At 32.6% G+C, this 22,389-nt stretch overlaps 1 protein-coding gene across 4 annotated transcripts in view; it reads right to left on the bottom strand.

The window, feature by feature from the left end:
* Window positions 1-2,125: 2,125 nt before the first annotated feature.
* The window catches only part of LOC118183513 (transient-receptor-potential-like protein), a 503,203-nt gene continuing 482,939 nt past the window's right edge, over window positions 2,126-22,389 (bottom strand). For all 4 annotated transcript variants that reach the window (XM_085808846.1, XM_085808848.1, XM_085808847.1 and 1 more), the window contains 3 exons: window positions 21,718-21,783; window positions 14,331-14,446; window positions 2,126-8,121 (listed from right to left, as the gene is read on the bottom strand). In XM_085808846.1, coding sequence (XP_085664972.1) covers window positions 7,782-8,121; window positions 14,331-14,446; window positions 21,718-21,783 — 522 coding nt within the window. In that variant the 3' untranslated portion in view covers window positions 2,126-7,781. The remainder of the gene's footprint in view (window positions 8,122-14,330; window positions 14,447-21,717; window positions 21,784-22,389) is intronic.

The raw sequence follows: 22,389 nt of genomic DNA, 5'->3' as shown, positions 1-22,389 counted from the left end.
TGGTACGCGGAGAGTTAGTTAGTATCGAGTTGGTGTCTCGTCTAGCGAGTCAATCCCTGCCGAGTCGATCGAGTTGACAGCCGGGCAGCGAGTGCCGAGTGGGTCGTCGAGTGCACCGAAAGAGTCTCGTAGTGTATCGCGGTTAGTGCATCGTCCAGAGAGCGTGTTAAGCTCCGGGAAACACTGAACCGAAGAGTCTGGAGCTGTGCTCTGTGTGTCGTCGAGTGCATCGCGAGTTGTAGCGGGGAGAGTCTCGAGAGTACGTGGAGTTCCGAGAACGACCAAGCAGCGTCGGGAGCTGCACTCTGGTGCTTTGCAGTGAAGCTGTCTCCACCGATATTGCCTGATAGTGTGAACGATGTGTCGCTGAGTTTCAGCATGTTTATAGTAGATCTTCGACGACTGTAAAAAGTGACTTTGGAGCTATCCTGATTAATACCGGTCAATAAAGTGTGTTTCGATACTTCATCAAGTAATGTCGTAGTTATTCACTCCAAACCCACACAAACTTCGTACGAATGTGAAGGAAGAAAATAACGTAACAACTGATGTCAGAAGAAAAATGCAACAATATATTGAGCAGCATCTTGATTACAAGTAACTAGTAAATTATCAGGAATTGTATGGCTTTTATTACTCATAGTGATGCGATAATTTACTCTGTAAGACACTTCAGTAGCATTTTCATTATCTGTGCTAGCTGATGATAGATACTATTTTACAAAAGGCAGTTCTCTGAAAAAGGCCTCCTTTTTAACCTGGCGTATTTGGTTTCTAAATAACGCAACAATACTGATGTCTTCATACTTTCATTTCATAAAATTCACCATGTACTACACAGGAAGAATTACGGCTGTCCTTGTTACCTGGGAATGAAAATCCATCTTCTGAATACTTTGTTTTCTTTTTGGAGAGGACTATTATTTGGAAAGTTCCTACTATTGGTCGGTCTGTATCTTACTAAAGTAATAATTTGATCACTGCTTTCAACTGACGATTCCTTAGAAGATTTGACCCAGACGCCAAATCAGAACTATTATTCACAGTAGGTTCAGTTCAATGCGAAAATCTACTTTTTAATTATTTAACCATTTTTATGTAAACAATGGAACATTTAACAACTTTTAAAGAACAAGAACAATTTACAAATACAACACTGCACCCAAACTGGTTTGAATATCACATCAGCAAAAGAAAAAGAGAATATGGAATTGATAATTCAATCAATACTGAAAATATAGTTGGTGCCAGTAACTTTGATACAATACTCATTGACAAAAAAGATAGCTAAATGCGATGCGTAACGAATCGAGCAATAATTTTGATGTGAGGGGGGATTAATTACAGCTAATTGCATTGCATTTGTACATGCTTTTGTCAGTAACTATAAGATTGGAAGGGCTGGCAGTTGCTTTGCCTTTTATTCAATGATAAATTCAAACTTTCCGAATATCTTGCTCTTTCGACGAAATTTATTTTAACACAGTTGTTTTCCACCATCACTGAAAATTTTCCATATAAAGGAGCAGCGTACTAAGCCGTAATATACCCCAAGGGATAAGCGTACCACGATTAGGGAACCCTCACTCTAGTTTAGATCATGTGATCCTTCATCTTCTGATTATTTCCTCTGAGGATATTTAAAGCTACAGTTTCATACAAGCACTGCAGATGCGTCGAAATTCATAAAAACAGAATTTACATAGAAGTTGTATAACGGAATTAAACCATTTATGCAGACACATTTAATAAAAATCTCTATATTGATGAGGATTATTTACTTTTTTTCCATGTAATACGGAAGTCATTTTACATTTGCTGTATGTAAATGACTTCCGTAAATCCATATTATTTCACTAATAGTAATTAGTTTCGAAGCTATCAATTTAAATATGCAGTAAAATTATGTTCTTATACAACGCGAAAATTTTTCATTTTAGAGAATGATCATCCAAAAGATGACATATGGACAGTTCGATGTATTTATTTACCTACTTTTATGAAAACTAATTATTTAAGATGTTGCTTGTTTGTTTCTGAACAGACAGGCTGTACAGCCTTTTGTTTGTTTTGTATATATGTGCCATACTAATGCATGAGAAGTGAAATAATTCGGACAAAAACATTTCTCCCTCCGAATCAATTTTATTTTTACACAATTTTTACAACTCTTAACTTAAATTTTAATTATTTTTAGTACTGAAAATTACAAGCAGACATTTAATTTACAATGATTTCCTCGCATATATTCTTAACATTGTTAACTTATAACTGAAAGCTGAAACACGGAATAATATTTGAAGCACATTTCATTGCGCAGGTTGCCTTGCAGCCAAACATATATAAAAATGTGGAAACAGTTATTACTGCAGTTGTCAGAACTGATACACACTCTGTTCTGCTCCGCAAAATATTGGAATTCATACATCATATTTGTAGTTACCATGCACATTATTGATATTTTAGATCTCAAGTGATTCTTCTTTCGCCTTGAGATAAGAAAACCTTTCTTTTCTTTCTTCACTTCTATGATTTACAAATAGGAGAATGATAATTCATTATCACTTTGATAAAGAAATGATTTTGTAAAGGAAGAATTTGCTCTTATCAAGAAGAAAAAATTCTTTATTAAATTCTGACATAACTTTTCAAAGCATAAATTATGTTTTTTTTATAATGTTTGCCTGTTTAAAAATATATCAATGTTTCAGAAACTAATGTATTCGTTTTCTTCGGTCATGCTAGCGATATTTTACTAAAATAGCTTATTAAATAACAACTGGTATATTGTAGAGAGAGTAAAATTTTGGTTATAAGAATTAATGTATTACGTTAAGTGAAAATTATTTTATAGATAATTTTTCCTAGTCTTTCGGTGTAATTACTACACAGATGAAACTTTGCAGAACTATGTGTATTCCTTATAATAATATAAGATAAACAGGCATTTAAACTGATGCTAAAATCATCACAAAAATCAAAAGATGAAAGTTTATAAGCTCTGCTCAATATTGGTACAGATTTCATTGCTCTAATTTAGAGATCCAAGACCTGTATATTGGTTGTGATGGGGTAGCTAAAACGTTTGAATAAATGAGTGATTAAGGTTATTCTTTTTTGTTCTCATGGCTTATGTTTGAGTGTTGAATTATGGTTCAGCACTTCCTTCATGTAGTCACCATTAACATTCATTGCCACTATATATCATTCTAATCATGTTTTCAGAACTAAACTTTTGACTTATGCTTAATTACTCATTCTAATAAAAATGTTTAATGAAGAGCTTCCTTTTATTTTAATGAGCTGTTTTAATTTATATTTTGTTTTATTTATTTTTTTGGTTTTAAATTTACATTGTCTAACCATCTAAGCAACAGAAACGGAACAGAACACAATCATTTTAATCATGATTCTAATCATCATTATAGCTGGAATTTAAAGATCATTCACAACTGTTGTTATTTGTGACTACTATAAACTGTGAATTTAAGTTGTAAAATTTGGGTAGGTTCAAATAGAGGTTCAAGGATCAGAATAATACAATTAAGGGAAAGCTCATTGAATAGCGCAAGGATATGTTAAATTGGTGTTAAATAGGCTCATTGCTTATTTAACAATGAGTTTCATATTGAGACTGATTTATTCCTGAAGTTTACGGAATTTGCAGATTTATGTACCAGCAAAGTGAAGTAGAAATGAGAACTCATATTACATACAATAAATAATTCTTAACATTTCACTTTTAAGTTATAAAAGCTCTTACAATCCAATTAAAATAATTAGTTTTTACTAATTTTCTCTTGACCTTTTAAATTTTCTTCTTTTATCACATTTTAAAATGTCTATTGATTTCCTTAAGGTGATTTTCTGAATCGGGAGGTTGAATTATTTTGCCTACTTAACTTCTTCGTGTCTAGATATTCGCCTAAGATACAAGCGACTTCACTTTAGAAGTCTTTCTCGTTTACGGACATCGAATCAAAGATTACACTTCTTACACAACAAAGCACAGAAACAACAAAGCAAAAACATTTCAGAAAACTTTCACTATTAAAAATCTTCATATCCGACTAACATCTAAGCACATCAATTTGTCACAGTTTGCACACTACATTTAAATCACAACTCTATTACACACTCAACAGTAACGTGACTGATTTTAATGATTAATTAACAGTATTTAAAACTTGTAAAGGCTGAAGGTTTCAAAATTATTTTTATAAATAAAAGCTCTTTTAAGTAATCATAAGGACATGAAAGAAAATTTAATAAAAAAGGCCATAAAGTGTACTTGTGAAGGTAGTTAACACTCTTTTGAATAACTGCATCATCAAATAATAGCTTCTAGTATAGGAATAGCAAAATTTCGAATGAATGTTTTATTTAATTTTTATGAATTCTCTATTTCATGTGTATAATAAAGTTTTAACACTACTGAAGTAATCCAAACGCTGCAAGAATTTTGAACTTTGTTATATAAATTTCTCAAATTCAGGAGCTTCAAATGTGACACCTTATTATAATAAAACAATATGTTTCTTCTTATCGACCTCTGAGTCTTTAATTTACATAAAACTAATCTTACTTTTATTTTCTACGTAATTAAGAGCATTCATACTTATTTCTCCTAGAAATTTCATCTCCATATGCTCATTCCACTGCTTCAAGCTTCTGATTTCCAAAATATTTCAGACAGCAATGAGATTAACTATTGTTTTGATCAATAATAGGTTATTTCACAGAGTATTAGCACATCATTTGTCAACTATAAAGTAATCATCTCAGTGGCGAATATATTTAAATCTCAGATTGCAAATACTGTCATTCTGCAGCTTCCCCCAGATGCGTCAAATTTTTAACTACTAACATTGAATATTAAAGAAGATTCATGGTTACTGTAAGGGAAATTATTGACTAGGATAAGGATTTTAATAAAGGTACAATAAATGCGAAACTAATATGCGGGAGAAAATTTGGTTCTTTTAGTAATTTTTATACTGAGTAAATTATTTGCAGTAATTTGAAGCACGTCTATTATTATGATATCGAGAAGTATCTTAATGGGGTGAGGTGCAATAACACTGAAACGCTTACTTGTCATAAGTGGTGTCATGGTAATGTAATCCACAGAATATTTATAATACTTACTCCAGTTGAAAAAATTAGAAAAACTCTTTCATCTACGTATGGTATTAAAAAATGTACTCTTTCAAAACAGTACACAAGGTAATCCAGCAGGCAGGATGCATTTAAAGCATATGCCTTTTGGTGAATTTATAGTGTATGCTAACGCGTTTAGCACAAAAATATATAAAATGTTTGGTATTTTGATTTAAAAACAATTTCGTTATTCAAATTTTTTCGTTATCATTATATCCGGCAGGTGTTGCTTTGCCTTGGAATCCTGCATATATTAGCTCTATTTTCAAGCTATCTCCATCAGAGGTCAGAATAATACTAATCTGTTATGTAAGAACTTAATTCTTAACTTTGAAGACAGGCAAGCAATGAACATTCGTGCAGGATAGAACATCGCCTCATATTTTTCTCTTATTCTCTACTTTGGTGAAAATGGAATAATAAACCTTCAATTACAGTCATACTTCCGGACCTGAAACCCTATGAACTTGGTTATGTGTCTACTTTTAGTCTTAGACAGATATCGGTGAAGATCGCTAGCATTTTGAAAGCTATTTTTCTATAGTATGCACCTATCTCCTCTAGGAAATGCTGTTTTTCCAGAGAATATAACGACTTAGTTTGCCTTTAGGCAGAACTTAGTAATTATGATTGCCCATTTCAGCAATTACTATGAAATATTGTCTGTTCTTTTACTGTACCCTGATGGATAAAACTGTAATTTAAAAACTTGCGTGGTAAAATTCCTTAGCCCCACCCCTCCGTGATTTAATACATTTTTTGAAATTTATTACAATTCACATAATTTAACCGTTTATTGGCATTTGGATTACTTTGTATACGCATCATTTTAAATAAGAACTTATTAGAAAAAAATTTATAATCAATCTGAAATTTAATAATGGTGTGAGTCAACACAGTTGTACCTCGATGTAATCTGGGTTTCTCCAGATTGAAATAAAAGCGAATAAAGATTGAATTTTGCAATTATGAATCTATTCCCGGAGTCTCGGTGAATAACATTTGTCCCCTGTCAGTGACTGTAACTTGAGATAGTTTGATCCATTTGGGGGGGGGAATTAGAAATTAACAGCATAAGGCAATCAAGAACTAAATAAACCGTTTCCGTGATGTTTTTATGTTAGTCAGGAGCTCTAGCTAGAAGATAAACTAATTTCTATTATATGTAGGAAAAGGATAAAAAAATTATTACTAAATAGCTTTTTGAAAAATAATAACTGATACAATGCTAATAGATAATAAGAAATTTTATATACTAATCTTAAGATTGTCATCTGTTTTTTTAGTTCGGCGCTGAACTGATTTTAACATTCTACAAATGTATAAAATCTTTAAAAAAATTAATTAATTTATTAAAACCCTATAAGAACTTTCTACGGCTTGCAATTTTGCAATAAATTTATAAAGAAATGTGCTAAGATAATTAATAGAAATAGAATTTTGATCCTGGGAATTTAGTTTAGGGTCGAGAAGATTTTCACCGAATGAGCGTATAATGGTTAAATAAAAACCATTTGTTTTGCAAGACAACTGGCATAAATAATATTTAAAATAAAATGCTTTTTAATCTACTGTGCGTTTTACTTTCTGTGATATTAACTGCTATGGTTTTCACGAATACAAATCATGCAATATATTTTTTTTCCTGGGTAAAATATGTTTAACAATTCATACAATTTACTTCTAAAAATATAAAATTTTGCGAATTTATTTTGAGACGTGTTTATTTCTTTCAATTTCAACAAACTGAACATATTTTTTTTGTACTGAATAGTTATTTTAATAGATTAAAATTATACTGCATATTTATTTTGTTTGCCTATAGGCGCAAAATTAACTATTTATAATGTATATAATATTATAGATGCAAAATTAGATATTTTTCAACTGATTTATGTGATATATGTATAGTAAACATATTTTGCCAATACTTTAGGTGAAGATAATTATATGCTTTTTGAGAACTTAGAAAATGGATAATAGCATTCTGCAAATTTGTACAAGCTGCTACATGAATTTCATTTAAAGCATAACAAACAACTTTAAAACTCGCCATGAAATTAATATGCCAGTTTGTCCTTAGTTAATTCGAAAATACGAAATTAGTAAAGATATATCTTTCCCCCTTGAATGACATCTGCATATTGCCTCTATTCTGATAATTTTTAATATCTAATATATCTAGTAATCAACAATTTTTGAATCTATTTTGTAATTTACTTTTTTACTTTCTTTATAAGGTTCTAAAGGTACTGAAAATATTTCACTTTTTCAAGAGCTTAAAAAATTGTTATTTGCATTACCTTGTCAGCATTAATTATTGAATGAGCACATTCAGTCCTGCTGATCAGATACCTTAATTGAAATTCAGAAAATTTTTTACAGGGTTGGGAGTCAATTGTAAAACAAGTACATTTTTTCTTTCGCCTGATGTATCACTTTCGATCGGATGCGATAGAAAATTCCAAAATCTCTGTTTTTACAGAACATAAATTGTACCTATTCGCACATCTGTCTTTTACGTAAGCGGACACTGCACACTTATATTTTTAAATCTAAATTCCCCTCTGATGTTTGCTAAAATCTGTACAAATATGCAAACAATGTCTCTCACAGAACTGCTATAACTGTGTGTAAAGGTGAGTTTGATACAGTTCAGAGTTCACTATAGGAGGCTCTACGGTTCCGTGAGGCATCTGTGAGTCTTTTGTTAGCAATAAGCGCATCTCTTCTCGGAGGCAAGTAACGAGCTCTTGTTTGAGGCTCTCAAATTCCATTGGAGTCATGATTCCTGCTGAGCTGATAGGACTTGGGATATCTTGAGGAGGAATTTGTCCGCCATAGTTTGGAGGTATCCAAGCCTGATTACCTCTGAGAGACCTTATGATGTCGCGCTTGATGCTGTCTATCTGTCCGGTATTTCTAGCTGCTTCTCGCTTTCTATCTTCTCGGAGTTCATATCTTTAAAATAAATCACATTCATTTAAGTAAAATACATAAATTACTTAAAATATTTGATCACAATCAGCACACACATTTTCTAAATCAGCAGTTAATAATAGCAATAACACGACAAAAAAAGAAAACATTGAGACCAGGAGAAAAAACAAAGTTTCAAAAAGTGCGTTTACTATTACATTACAATTTACTATTATCATTGGCATGTTCACACCAGCTGTGAGTATTTATTTGCTTGCTTAGCGCTTGTATATCAGTATGTAGTATTTTGGGCGCATCTGATAGAACATCTATATTCTGAAAATATTTCGAAGTTTTTGCAATTATAATTTTTTTTGGTCTCACCAAACGCACTTTCCTCATGAAATTTAAAGCCATTGGGGCACCCAGTAAAATTCTTAGTTTTTGATTTTACTGGGTGCTGTTTACTGAAAAATAAAAACTTCTGATGTACATTGTACCTGTGTGCTTTAAAAAAATTTTCAAAAATGCAGAATAATAATACCTTCCAACTCGATTTTCCCAAATACTATTCATTTCAAATAAATCGATAAAAGCTTAATTGTTCTGTATAATAAACTTTAATACGGTTTTTGATCGGCTGGGTTAGGTTATTTCACTATGGCAAAGTACGCGATAGTTATCTGCATATGAGGATGAACGTCTTCGTGGAGGACTTTTAAATAATGGTAGAACTACCGATATTTAGCTGTCTTAACCACTCGACCTTTGGTGGGGTCTAAGATTTCTGAAAGTAATTGCATATAAATTGTTTGAAAATAAAACTAATCAAACAAATATAATACAAAAAATTCTGTTTTAGGTCAAGATTCTAGATGAGAGCATTACGTTTTGTCTTTTACGTGAGAAATAAATGGGCGAAGCCTAAAAATAAAAGTTGCGGTAACCATTTTCAAGCAATTAGAAGCTATTTTTTTGCCTCATTCACTCTCGGTTTTACAAGTAATAAATGATTTTTTATATCTGCTGTATATTATATTAGTTTTTGATTACAGTGTTCAACAGCAAAAAAAGTATCAGAGTTAAAAACAAGTAATACCTATTAATTTTGATCTGCTGAACACGAAAATAATTGTTAAAATTGTTTATTACTTCTCATTTCGAAGATCCATTGACTATCATTTATCCGCACACTAATGAAATATACCCGATATAAACGCATCCTCTCGATGTTTACCTTCGAAGGATGTTGCAATCGGCGCAAAGTATTGTATAGTACTTCTTAGTTATAAGACGTTATGAACACATTTATGAAGCACTCAAGCAAGGTACTTCATAAATGTGTTAATAACGAGGACAGTTTTTGTTATATTTGTGTTGAGGTGACTTTTGCTTCGCAGAGACGAAACCTAATTCCCATAGTTACAAAAGCTTACACTTTCTATTTGGGATGCAAAATGGGAGGTCAAGACAAGACCTAGACCCCACACATCTACTATAATACGCGCGGTTCTGGTCTGCGAAACTTCTGGTTAAATCACAAAAGATTATCGATGCTCTTTGGCGTCCCAATGGAGTGAGGAGAGCCATCAGATCATGTGAATGATTGCTATTTCTGCGTGATGCCTCTTGTAGGGCAGGAAGGGGAAACAACGAAGAAAAAGAAGTCCGCTATAATGTGCCCAAATATACTACTATCCGCTATATGACCAATAACTCCGTAGTGATGATATGCGAATTCTTAAACCGCCGGAAACTTATACCTCTGACTGAAAAAAGTACTGAAGTTTGTCATGTAATAAACGTGCCGGCAACGTCTTTGGATCCTGATTACGCACCCAGTGTTTCAACTAGACAGCCTCACATACTAATCCAAGCCAAATTAAACGATCTAGTGAGAGAATTAAATTTGTTAAAAATTAAGACGGAGCTGTTAGGGTCAAGATTAAAGCAGTAGGATCTTTTGGAAAACGGTCTGATGATAATTCATTTTCGTACTCGTCAGAAAAACTTGACGTCATTCCTCGACACTGACGGAGACTGGTTTATTTAGATATCTCGATATGAATCATAAACCGTAAGTATAGAGATTGTTCATAGATAGTTTGACATTAAGCTTAAAAGCTGTTTTGCTACGTATCGGAAACAATTTCCTGTCGATTCCTCTGAGCCACGCTGTTCGCATGAAGGAATCGTATGAAAATTTGCAGAATATCCCTCAAATACAAACTCTATAAATGGAAAGTGTGTGCAGACTTAAAAGTAGTTGCTTTTTTATTAGGGTTGCAGCAAGGATACACGGAATTCTGCTGTTTTTTGAGTGAATAGGATAGTCGAGCAAGGCTAGATCATTTAAAAAAAGGAATGGCCAACTAGACAGTCTTTGGAACCAGGGAAAAAGGACGTGCAGCATTTGCCATTGCTTAACCCAACAGAGATATTACTATCACCACTACACATAAAATTAAGGCTAATGGAGAATTTTGCGAAAACGACGGATGAAAATAGGCTCGCATTGCTATATTTTTGAGGAAAACTGCATAGGTTAAGTGAAGTAAACATAAAGGAAGGAATTTTTGTCGGGCCTTAAATCCGAAATCTCTTCAAGGACGAATGTTTTGAAAATATCCTAACAGGTGACGAGAGGAATGCTTGGATAAATTTTCGATATATAGCTACTAACTTCCTAGGAAACAAGAGGTCTGAAAACTATACCGAACTTGTGGAGGAACTGTTGCTATCATATAAGAAACTATGTTTTAACAAAATACAGCAATGCAAATTTAAATTTCATTATCTTGATTCCCACCTAGATTTTTTTCTAGGTAACTCGGTGCGATTAGCAATAAACACGGTGAACGCTTTCACCAGGATATTGCAAAAATGGAGAAAATATAGAAGGGAAAATGGAGCTTTTCCATTCTTGCTGATTATTGTTGGACACTTGTTAGAGATGCTCCAGATGCAGTGTATCACCAGTTAGCAAAACGAAGACATATTTAGTGTTAGAAGAGCACTTTCAAATAATTTTTTTATAAATAATACGTATTTAAAAAATTAATAGAAAACCGTAATTAACTTTTGAATTTCATTGTTATTTTCTTATTTAGCACCACAATTTCCGTATAAAAACTTATTTTATACCAAGGACATCGACAAAGAGTTCAAATTTGTTCTCTAGTGTTATCTATGTACTCGTAAAACTGCCGCATTTCTGTATTACTTTAGAGAATACACACGACAATATTCAACAGACTCGTGCACGTATAATATATTTGTACGTCTGAATAGACGAGGATTTATGGTAGATACTGCAAGCGAACAGTATCAGTTGATTGTCAAAGTGTAAAAATATCGGCTATATACTTTTTTTATATAAGATTTCATTTTTTTGTAAAAGGCCTTTTTTAATTATTATTTATGAATATAACAGTAGACATGAGCCTTAAATATAGCCAAACAAACATTTTTCGCCAATTCACAAAACTGCCAATGAATAGAGATATTTTGTGCGGGGTGTGGAAAATCAGAAAACACACCTGGTGAGAAAAATGACTGAGTATTCTGCTAAATATGAACTGAAAGTTGTCACTTTAGTTGAGCAGTGCTATGGATGGAACTGGTGATAATGCTATTAAATACGAGCTGAATGACAACGATGTTAATAGTGAAAGCAACACATTCCTTCAGACTTGCCTCAGGTAAAGATTTCAGAAAATTACTAGAAATTTCCAAGCAGGACACTAATATTAAGAAATTGATTAATAAAAATTAGGATTCAATGAAATAAAAATTATATTTTTTCACGTATTTAAGCTATGATATCAGTTTCGCGGAAAAATATTTGTAAGCAGTAGTAGAATTTTAGTAAAAAAATTTTCTAAAATTTCTCGGCTTATGCATAGAAAATTATAGAGATATTTTTTTGAAATAATGAAGTTATATGCAAACTTATATAACCCAAAAGATTGATAGCTTTAGATATTTAAAAAGTATGCTGATTAATTTTTTAACGTGGGAAACAATGCCTAGTTCGCCTGAAGAACAGTACTCCAGAAATTTCAAATAGAAGTGTTGTTAAATTTCAGTAATTAGATTTTCCCGATAGTATTTTAAATCTAAAGTTACTGGTCAAGAGTAAGCTTCTACATTCAACAGTAGAAACTGCCAATTTTATCCTTGGATACTTGTTATTTCGGTTTGTTTTGGTACAATATGTTGACATTTAACTGCCACTGTTTTTACTGTTGGTACAATATGTTGACATTTAACTGTCATTGTTTTTACTGTTGGTACAATATATTGACATTTAACTGTCACTGTTGACTGTAACTGTTTTTATTTAGCAACATAGTAAGATACAAGTAGTTTTAAGTAATAAAAGATGTCACTTTATTAATTTATTTAATCAAGAGTCATTAAGAGTTATCATTCATATTTTATATGAAACAATTGCAGTAATTAATTAACGGATTGGTGATGTAGACAGATGTTTAAGAATACTGATTTTACTAACAGTGACTGGGAAATTTCAAAGACTTCATTGGTAAAGGGAGTTTGAAAATCATTTTTCTCTCTTGTTAAAAGTTTGTACTCTAAAGCAGTGGTTCTCAACCTTTTGAATAACGTTTACCATCTAAAAAAAATGAAAACCTTTAGTACCACCTCTATAAAGTACTAGTACCACCACTATAAAGTACTAGTACCACCACCATTCTTGAACAAAGCTCAGATCGCATAAATTTACGAGTGTTAGAGAAAAAACTCAATCAGGATGTTGAGGTTTTAATTTTTTTAATTTAATAGTTAAAAATACTTTGCCTCTTTGCGTACCACCGGTTGAGAACTCCTGCTCTAAAGCGTTCTTGAGATGAAAATAAGTTCATAAGGTCTCTAGAGAAACATTCATTACCTTATGTAAAAATGATTCTGTTGTTGTTCTGTCCATGCATTTCATGGACAGAACAACAACAAAATCATTTTTACATAAGGTCCATGTATTTCATGGAAGAATTGTCCATGTATTTCATGGAAGAATGGTTGCGAGGGCCTTTAGGAGTTTGGACTTCTACATACTTCCATTCGAATTTTGAGGAAGAGCCCCCCCGAAGGTGGACCAAAGGGTCTCTCTCACCTCTCCCCTAAAGCTGCAACAGAGGACTTTCGGCTCGCCATATATTTAGGGTGCCCCCATGCCGCAGAGGCACTTTACCTTAACGGATATCTATGGCTTCTCCGGGATTTGAACCTAGGCCCTTTGGTACCACAGTAAGCTCCCTTAACCACTATATCGACTGGGCGGCTCTTAACACATGCATGCACAGATAAAATTTCTTACCTCCTCACGAAATGTTTTTTGGTTACGTTCTAAAAGAAACAGCTTTGTTTCTTTTTTAAGTTATAGAGACATTAGGCTTTTTTTTAAGCATGCGATGCCCTCGCCGAGACTCGAACCCTGAACCTCTATCATACTAATTCAGTATGTTTCCAATTACACCACGAAGGTATGCAGAAAGGAGGGAGAAAATACCTTATAAACTGTCATGGCTTGTTATGACCACAAGCCCAAATTGTTTAGTTAGGTGGGTCGGGCTATGCCTACTTCTGGTAGCTTAAAATCTGTCGTTTTTTTGTCTTTCCAAAATGAAGTACGAGAAATTTTAATTACTTCACCTTGTAATTCAAACGCATGATTCTAGACTTATAATAATCAATCAAATGTCTGGAAGAAGATGTCTGGAGTTAAGTGAGTTTTGAATATTATGCTCCTCTACCCACCACCCAGGGCTCACCAGCGGCCGAGCGGTAAAGTCGCTGAACGCTGATAGTTCGACCCGAGGTTCGAATCCCGCAAACGGGTTAGCTGCGTGGGCGTTTTCGTGATTTTCCTTATGCGTTATTCGAGACAGCCCAGCCCTCTACGAAGGCCTCCCTCAGGCAGATACCCTTAGTGTTTTTTGCCAAAATTTATCAAACCAAACCCAATATACCACGTAAATTGGTTATTTAATTACGGCAAAGCCTCGAGGGCTATCTGCCTGAGGGGAGGGATGTCTTCGTGGAGGACTTTCTAAGGGAAACTGGCTCGTATACACGTTACACATGGGGAAAACCACGAAAACACCCATGCAGCCAGCCCGTTCGCGGAATTCGAACCTCGGACCAACTACCAGTGTTCAGCGACTTTACCACTAGGCCGCTGGTGGGCTCTGTGAAGCAAACTGAAATTTTTTCTGTTTTATATTACTTACCTCAAACTAGATATATCCTGTTTTATTTCCAGAAGGTCATCTTCATTTACTCCGTCCTGGCGAAGCTGTTTCTTAGTTTGATGAATGTAACGGCTGACCAATCTTTTCATCACATCCTGAAAAATATAACGATAATATATTCCGAAAGCTTGGTTTCTGTATCGCAATAGTTTCATAAAACTGAAAAATGTTTTTATTTTTAATAAAAGTGAGACGAAGTGTATTTCATTTCCAATTACTCTTCATAAAGAAGAGACCTTAAGTTTTCATGGAATATATATTAATGATAATCACAATTACAAATAGTTTTGTTTTCATGTTTTATGAAGTTAAATATCTGTATTTCATGTTATCATAAAGTTTTATTTGTATCAAAAACATGTAAGAACATTTTATCCACATCTCTAGTGCAAATCAATTTAGAGGTGATTTTAAAATTATTTGAAAAATTTCATAAATATTGAAACCTGGGCTTTTAACTGCTTAGAATTAATCATTTAAAAGTGACCAATGGCTTTTCTTCTTAAATGTATTTTAAATATATTTTAGCTCATCAAACTCACTTGAATTTTGACGTCGTGCCGACAGTAAAATGAACATTACTTGAACTTGCTTTCAAAATGCTTTTTCGTCAGCTAAAGCTAGAATGGGCATTGAAAACTGCCAGAAAAGACTCTTCTTATTTAAATGTTTGCTCTTTCTCTTTTTGTAAATAACTGTTACTTAAAGCAGTATTTATTTTCCTGTGATTGTGGATGCAAGTTTTAGGTTAGGTAATTTGATTATGGCAAAGCACACGAGATTTATCTGCCTATGGAAGGGATGCCTTCACGAAAGACTTTCTAAGGAAAACTAACCCGTATTTATATTACACATGGGGGAAATCTTGAAAAGGCCCATGCAGCCAGCGAGTTCACCTGGGATCGAGCTCGTGTCGAGCTTCCAGCGTTCAACTTTCTTAGCCACTTGGCCAATGGTGGGGTCAATGCCAGTTTTAGAGAAAAGCTTTTCCAACGTTATGAAAAGAAAGACATGAACCTGATATTTAGTTAAGCAGTCAAATATTCCTGATTAAGTTCATAGATCCGGTACGTAATTCATTATTTTTCTGAATGAATGCTTTTGTTCTTCTTTTCTTAAGATGTATGCAAGAATAATAGACAATACAATATCCTCTGAAGGTTGAAGTTTAGATACTAACTTCAAATTATTGGTGAAGAGGCTTCATACTAGCGTTTGAGAAGATAATTTCTGATTTTAATTCCCGATTTTAATTACTATGAAGCTCAATCGAAAAAAAAAAAACATTTATATTGCTTGTGTGTGTATGTTTATATCTATGTAAGAATATTACGCTAAAATCACTAGAGGTGCACGGTTCATTAACGGCCGAAATGTAAAGTCGCTGACCAGGGGTTTGATCCGGGTTCAAATCCCAGCAAAGGAGCTGGTTGTATGGGTGTTTTGTTGTTTTCCTTGCTTGTAACTGGGATAAGATCCAACACCCTTAAGAAAGGACACCCACAAAGGCATCCCTTTCCTTAAGCAGATAACCCTCGAGTATTTTGCCATAATTATACAGGACAAACGCTTCAGGTGTATAAAAGCGACGCAAAAGACTCTTGAAGATACAAAGAAAATTTTAATCATAAAATAAGCTACAGACTTCATTACATAAAAAAGTTCCCTTCCAAATATGCATCTTTCGCTTTGTCAGATAGCCACTGTGTTTTTTTTGCCATATTCCGACAACCAAACAGCCATAACACGCGCAAAAAATGAGTACAAGTCAGTTGGCCCATGAAATATAGGAGAGTTAAAAGTAAACCAGCATTTGGGGCATTTCGAAATTCGTGTGTAATTTTTGACTGCACTGAAACTTAGCCAATTAATAGCCTATTGTAGACCAGAAGCCTCACCGATAATATCAACAGTAGAATAATACATATTACGTGAGTTTATATATGATATATGCATACATTTTACAAAGTAAGCTAGAGAAATGAAAATTTTTCCAAGAGATAAAATATAAAAAAGATATATAGCTATCTACGATACTGCACTGTATTCACCTGTCTCAAATTAAAGTAATCAGCTTATAAGATAAATTTCTTGCATCAACTTTGTCCTATAGGTTACAGAACACTGCAGATGTTATGAGTTTTATTACACTAAACATAAAAAAATGGAAAGTTTTCTACAGATAAAATTTTGAAAAATCTGCAGTCTATGACAAGAAATTCAACATTTTCTTCAAATGGTATTAATTTTGCTTCTTCTTGCACAATTAGACGCACTTCGTATATTATTATATGAACTATTATGCTAACTGAGTTTTGCCATGTAACTTAGTAATATATGAAACATGATGAAACTAACAAAAACTAAGAAATATCACGCTTTATGACAATGACTACATTTATATATTTGATTAATTGTATAGGCGGAGATGACAGGAGCATTCCTACTGCAGGTTTTAAGCATATATTTACAACATTTGGGCTTATCCCAGTATTAACAGCAGAAGATGGTTGCGCAAATATTTCAAAAGCACAATATGTACTAGAACTAAACTTTTGGCTTGCTTGTGTATTTATTTATATTTCATTCATTTCCAGTGGCGTCATCAAACAGTGGCGTAGCTAGAACTTTTACCGCCCGGGATCGGGGTTGTCCTTCAGTTTAAGGTATAATGATATCTGTGTTTCACCTGATCTACAGCTATTAGAGAGGACCTTGGCCGCCTCTCTCTCTGTAAACATATAACTACAAAAAAGAGTCAAAAAATCATATAGGGAAATAAATTCAAACTCGACGTTTATTTCTGAAGAAAAACTTTAGTTCTAACATTTAAAAATTACATTATTATTTTGCTTGTTTTTTGGCTTGAGAAACCATCAGTGACAGTGTGGAGACCTATTTGATTGCCCTTGCTGTAATGTTAACAATAGAGACAGATTTCTTACTTTTATTTGGAAAACGTTTCTCAGAACTAGAAGCACTTATAACCAATGAAAGGTAAACTGTCAGTAGTAGTATTAGAATATCTGAAACTTTATTCTGGAGATCGTATTACAGAATAAACTGCTATGACCGCCCTTAACGTTCCTGTTTCTAGCAATAATGGAAATAAACCCTAGCAATAATGGATTCCATTATTTCCCTGGCAATAATGAAAATAAAGCTCAGAAATTCTTCTTTCTTAACGAGAAATTCTCATTTATGAATGCCACTCTGATCATTGTTTAGTCGTTATTCGTAATTTGCATTCAAAAGTTTCAACGGAATTAAAAAACAACCTATAGCAAAAGTGTAGTTGTGAGCTCACATGGTGATTTCTTTGAACACTTTTTATAAAGTAAAAACTCCTTTCTTCTCAGTTTAATTCCGCATGGAAATTTGTAATCTAATTATTCTTCACTTGCCTCGACGATCCACCTAACTCCTATAAAATCATGTTTCACGCAAAAAATGCAGCCCCTAAAAATGTGCCGTCTGAGGCGGACCGCCCTCCCCTTCTAGTTACGCCACTGCATATAAAGTTAGTAAGTGTCTGTGTGCTAATAGGTTGACGAATTTTAGAATTTATAGTACATTTATGTGCTCTAAATTTTCAAAAGATGTTTTAGTATATTTATTGTAAAATATCCTTTAAATAAGAAGCGAAACCGCATACTTCAAACTCAGTTAATTCAAAGGTCAATAGTAATTATTCAATAATTGATTTCGTTATTTAAATAAGCAGCTGTTTCATTCGAATAGATATAAAATATAATGAAAAGTGACCATAAGATAAGACTACGTTTAGCAAGTTCACGAAGTTTAGCATACGAAGAAACTAGTTTAAATTAAGAGTGTTTCATTAGCTTCACCTTCCCCTCCACCGAGTAACGCTACGTAAGACAACTCAGATCTTTAGATGGTGGCTCCATCTAGGAACCGAAAAATTAATACTCGAGATTCTATTCCAAGTTTTCTCCCATAGCTACTCAAAAACTTCCGAATTCTGCGTACTGTATTCGCTACAAAACGTGCAACTAAAAATACTGCGTGTCGAGTACCGGCGTATTTAAGCTGGAAATGCAAAGGCCTTAAGGCAGTTGCAATTAATAAATGTTATGATTGTTTTATTAAATGATCACGAAACATTTGAATCTTTACTAAAACCCTTTACTCTTGTGTGAAAAAGTCTCATTAATGTGTTAAGTCTAGGTTATAAATTATATTAAATGCTACCTATCTTCTTATGTATGCTTAAATAAAAATTTGGTTTATTCTGCTAAGGCATACTTCATGACACAATGCAACAGCTTGATAAGTGAACGTAGAATGTTATATGTATTCTTTATTCTTTATTAAATTTGATGTTCGGTGTTGGTTAAAAAGTTTGTCTCTTAAATAAATCGCTTTCCCGGTATAGCTTCTAGACGTCTGCTTTCTTAACCTCGACACAAATCTTCCACCTCTCAACAATTTGTGTAGACTAGTGAAATTAGTTGTATAGAAAGTATGGAGTCAAATGTAGTTAGTTACATTTGGAAAGCTGGTTACAAAATGCAAGGTTGGATTTTGGTGCCCAAGACATGTTTTCTGCCCCCCCCCGCAAGAAATATACCACACACGCACATACACACAGACAGACCCCCACAAAAAAAGTTAAAAATAAAAATAATAATAATAATAAAAAAATAAGTAAATGTTACTGGGTTAGTTAAAAAGTTAAAAAAAGAATTTTCCTAATAAAGCAAAACAATAAATTTTAATTTTTATTCTAATGGAAAGAAAAATACATAGAAATGTATAATTTTATCTTATTCTAAATATTGCAAAGTCTGATTATAATCATGTTTCATGCTTTCAGCTCCGCAAAACTGCCAGTTTTCCTCATAATTAATATTTCTCAAAGCATTTAGCTCGCAGTGGGATATTCAGCTGAAAGCATGGCAAAGATTTATAAAACCATTACAAACGTATATACACATATAGAAAAACGAAATCAAAAGAACCTCAGACTTTTAGATAAAAAAATCTCCATAAATCTCTTATTGAAGTCTTTGTTAATAAGTAATCTATAACTCATCTCTGTTTTTGTGACATCATAGTCTTGATACTTTAATTAATTACATTACACTTGGAAAACAAAACAAAACAAAAAAAAAATGATAATTGATTACAGTCTGCAAATGAGTTGGTATTTGATTGCAGTTTCTGAACATAAAACACATTTTTTGGTAATGAATTTCTAACAGTCCCTGAACGGTCCACCAGCAGTCGAGCGGTAAATTCGCTGAGCACTGGGAGTTCCTACCTGGGACTATTCCAGGCGAACGGGCTGGTTGCATAGGCGTTTTCGTGTTTTTCAACGTGTTTAAGGTATATTACAAGTCAGTTTCTCTTAAAAGTCCTCCTTCAAGGCATTCCTCTCTTTACGCAGATAACCCTTGTGTGCTTTGCCGTAATCAACTAAACTAAACCAAACCAGTCCGTGACCGCTAATTTCACCAGCAAATAGAATTGTAGCAAGTACTTTATTTTTACAGCAATGATGACAAGCAACACGAAATTCAAAATGTTCCACAATTATATAAATACTGTTGTAAAAAGATTTTCCTTTTATTTCTTCTAGCTTCGATATTAATTTTACAATGATTTTAATATACCTAGTGAACTAATATTCTATAAAGCAAACATAATTAATTATGTCAAGCTTTAAAAAACTGAGTATACAAACATATTTCTATTAAATACATATGTATTTATTTAATTTTATGACCTTAAACGATTATTTGATCAATGAACCAATATTAACCATCAAAATCATCAAGATATCTAAATTTCTCTTTGTCTTGCAACTGTCAATAAAGAATTAAATTTTATTTGCATTTTTTTATAATGTAGTAATTTACAAAGTATGGATATTAACGGATTGCGAGCGATGTACATACGAAAAAAATCTGTTGCCTAGAAATTAGTGAATATATTACTGACCACTTTTATACCGAATTATTATGATTCTCCATATTTACAAACATATTATTTAAGGAGCAGAAGGCTAATGATGCTTATAAATTTCTTCAAAATGCACTGATCTGAGCAATCGTTTTTGAAAATTGACCCAAATATCTAATTCATTTGCACATAACATTGCAAATAAATGTATTAAAGAGCTAACTATGTAATGGGACGAGTCACATTTTATAACGTTGGGACCTCATTTTGAAAGGCTTAAGTAAAAAAAGAAGCTAAATTAGGATTATTAAACGTAACTTCTTGATTAAAAGCAGGGCCCGATTAAGATAGTTTGGGGGGGGGCTAGGAATAGATGTCTTTCAGTAGCTCCCAATGCTCACTTTCCTTGCTTTCATTAAAGAAAAACAAGATTATGAGAACTTGCAGGATGGTTTTAAGGTTTCCTTGTTTGGAGCCCTAGACCAATGCCTTATGTGCCTAACCAATAATTAGGCTGTGGTGAGAAGCTTTATAAAAGCACCAAAACTTAGATGGTTTATATGGAATAATAATATTGGAAAACAAGGAGAAACTTACGGTATGTTAAGGTTAGCAATTGCAATTAAGTTAGAGACCGAAAGGCGTTTAATAACAGGAAGTTCACAACTCATAGAACAGAAAGAAAGCTTACAAATGGATACTGAAATTACAGTGTTTTGCTGTTCAGAATCCAAAGCAATACTTACAGTAACAAATTATGCGGGATGCATTCCCAGATCTTTAAATTCAGAAAAAAGGCACTTCAAGGTTGGTTAAAATATTATTACAAAAGCATATATTTTTATGACTGAGTCATAAAGAGCTCTACTATTGATATGCATCTCATCATTTTTAATAAACTCCCCGAGAAAATCCACTTGTTTAAACAAATTTAATTTGGCTTTCAAAATATTTATACTGTAAAATCTACAAAAAATGTGTATATTTATGTTATAAAATTTTTTATTTTAGGGAACAAAATATTAATAAAAGGCCAGAGCTTGATAAATCGGAAAACCTAAGATGTGTAGTAAAAAACAGTATCTCTACTAATCATTTATATAATTTTCTTTTCTAAACTGGACCGTATTATTTTTCCTATTAAATTGTACTAAATTACAACTAGTCTTAAAATATGTCTCTAAATTTTTATCAACTTTTTAAATTAAATTAAAAAAGTTGATAAAAATTTCAAAAACACTTTTTATTTTTATAGTAAAAAAACTGAAATCCATTTAAAATTTTGATTGCCTATATAGAAATAAGCATGATTTTAATATCATGTGATAGTATTTCAAGTAAAGTAAATAACTACTTTGTAACATTTTAAATCCTAGGGCTTTAAAGTTTTTAGGATTCTAAAGGAATACAAGTCCAATACTGGATCTTCAATACATACCTGATAATTTATATCACTCGGTCGGAAATTAAAGCCCATATGAGGATTTCCATTCTGTCGATGAGGCTAAAAATAATTTTTTCAAATTTAATTTTTAAAAATGGAATATTTGAAGTATCTAAAATATGTATATATATTATCGAAAAATATAAATTAATTTTATTATTGATTGCAATGCGAAAATTACGTAATAATATATATATATATATATGCACGTAAGAAGGCAGATTTTCATCAAAAAGTCTAAAGTTATTAATTAAGGAAGTTTCGGACTTTTCCGGTTTTCTTTTTGCCTTAGCATAACGAAAGTTAAAATGGAGCAGCTCAAGCATTTAGTAAATTATAATGATCTGAGGGTTTGATATTTATAATTGAAGAAGACAATTTATGTTTTCTTCTGAAAGGTAACTGGTGTTTTTATATTAAAATCTGGGTGAATTATATTTTGAATTTTATAAACTATCAAACAGCAAAATTTAAAAAAAAAAAAAAAAAAAAAAAAAAAAAAAAAAAAATGTTATAAACTAGTACAGACAGAGTAAATGCAAAACAACAACAACAAAAAAAAAAAAATTACTTTAGGAACGGATGGGGGTGGGCGGATGAACGAAACCACGATTGCATTACTTTGAAAACAACATTTCTTTTGCGACAATGTTTACCTTTATTATA

This window comes from Stegodyphus dumicola, chromosome X2, assembly GCF_044657685.1.
Source record: "Stegodyphus dumicola isolate Sdum_Otavi_A_Nest chromosome X2, ASM4465768v1".
In the NCBI taxonomy this organism is placed as follows: Eukaryota; Metazoa; Arthropoda; class Arachnida; order Araneae; family Eresidae; genus Stegodyphus; species Stegodyphus dumicola.
This window is presented reverse-complemented; position numbering and strand designations above follow the sequence as displayed.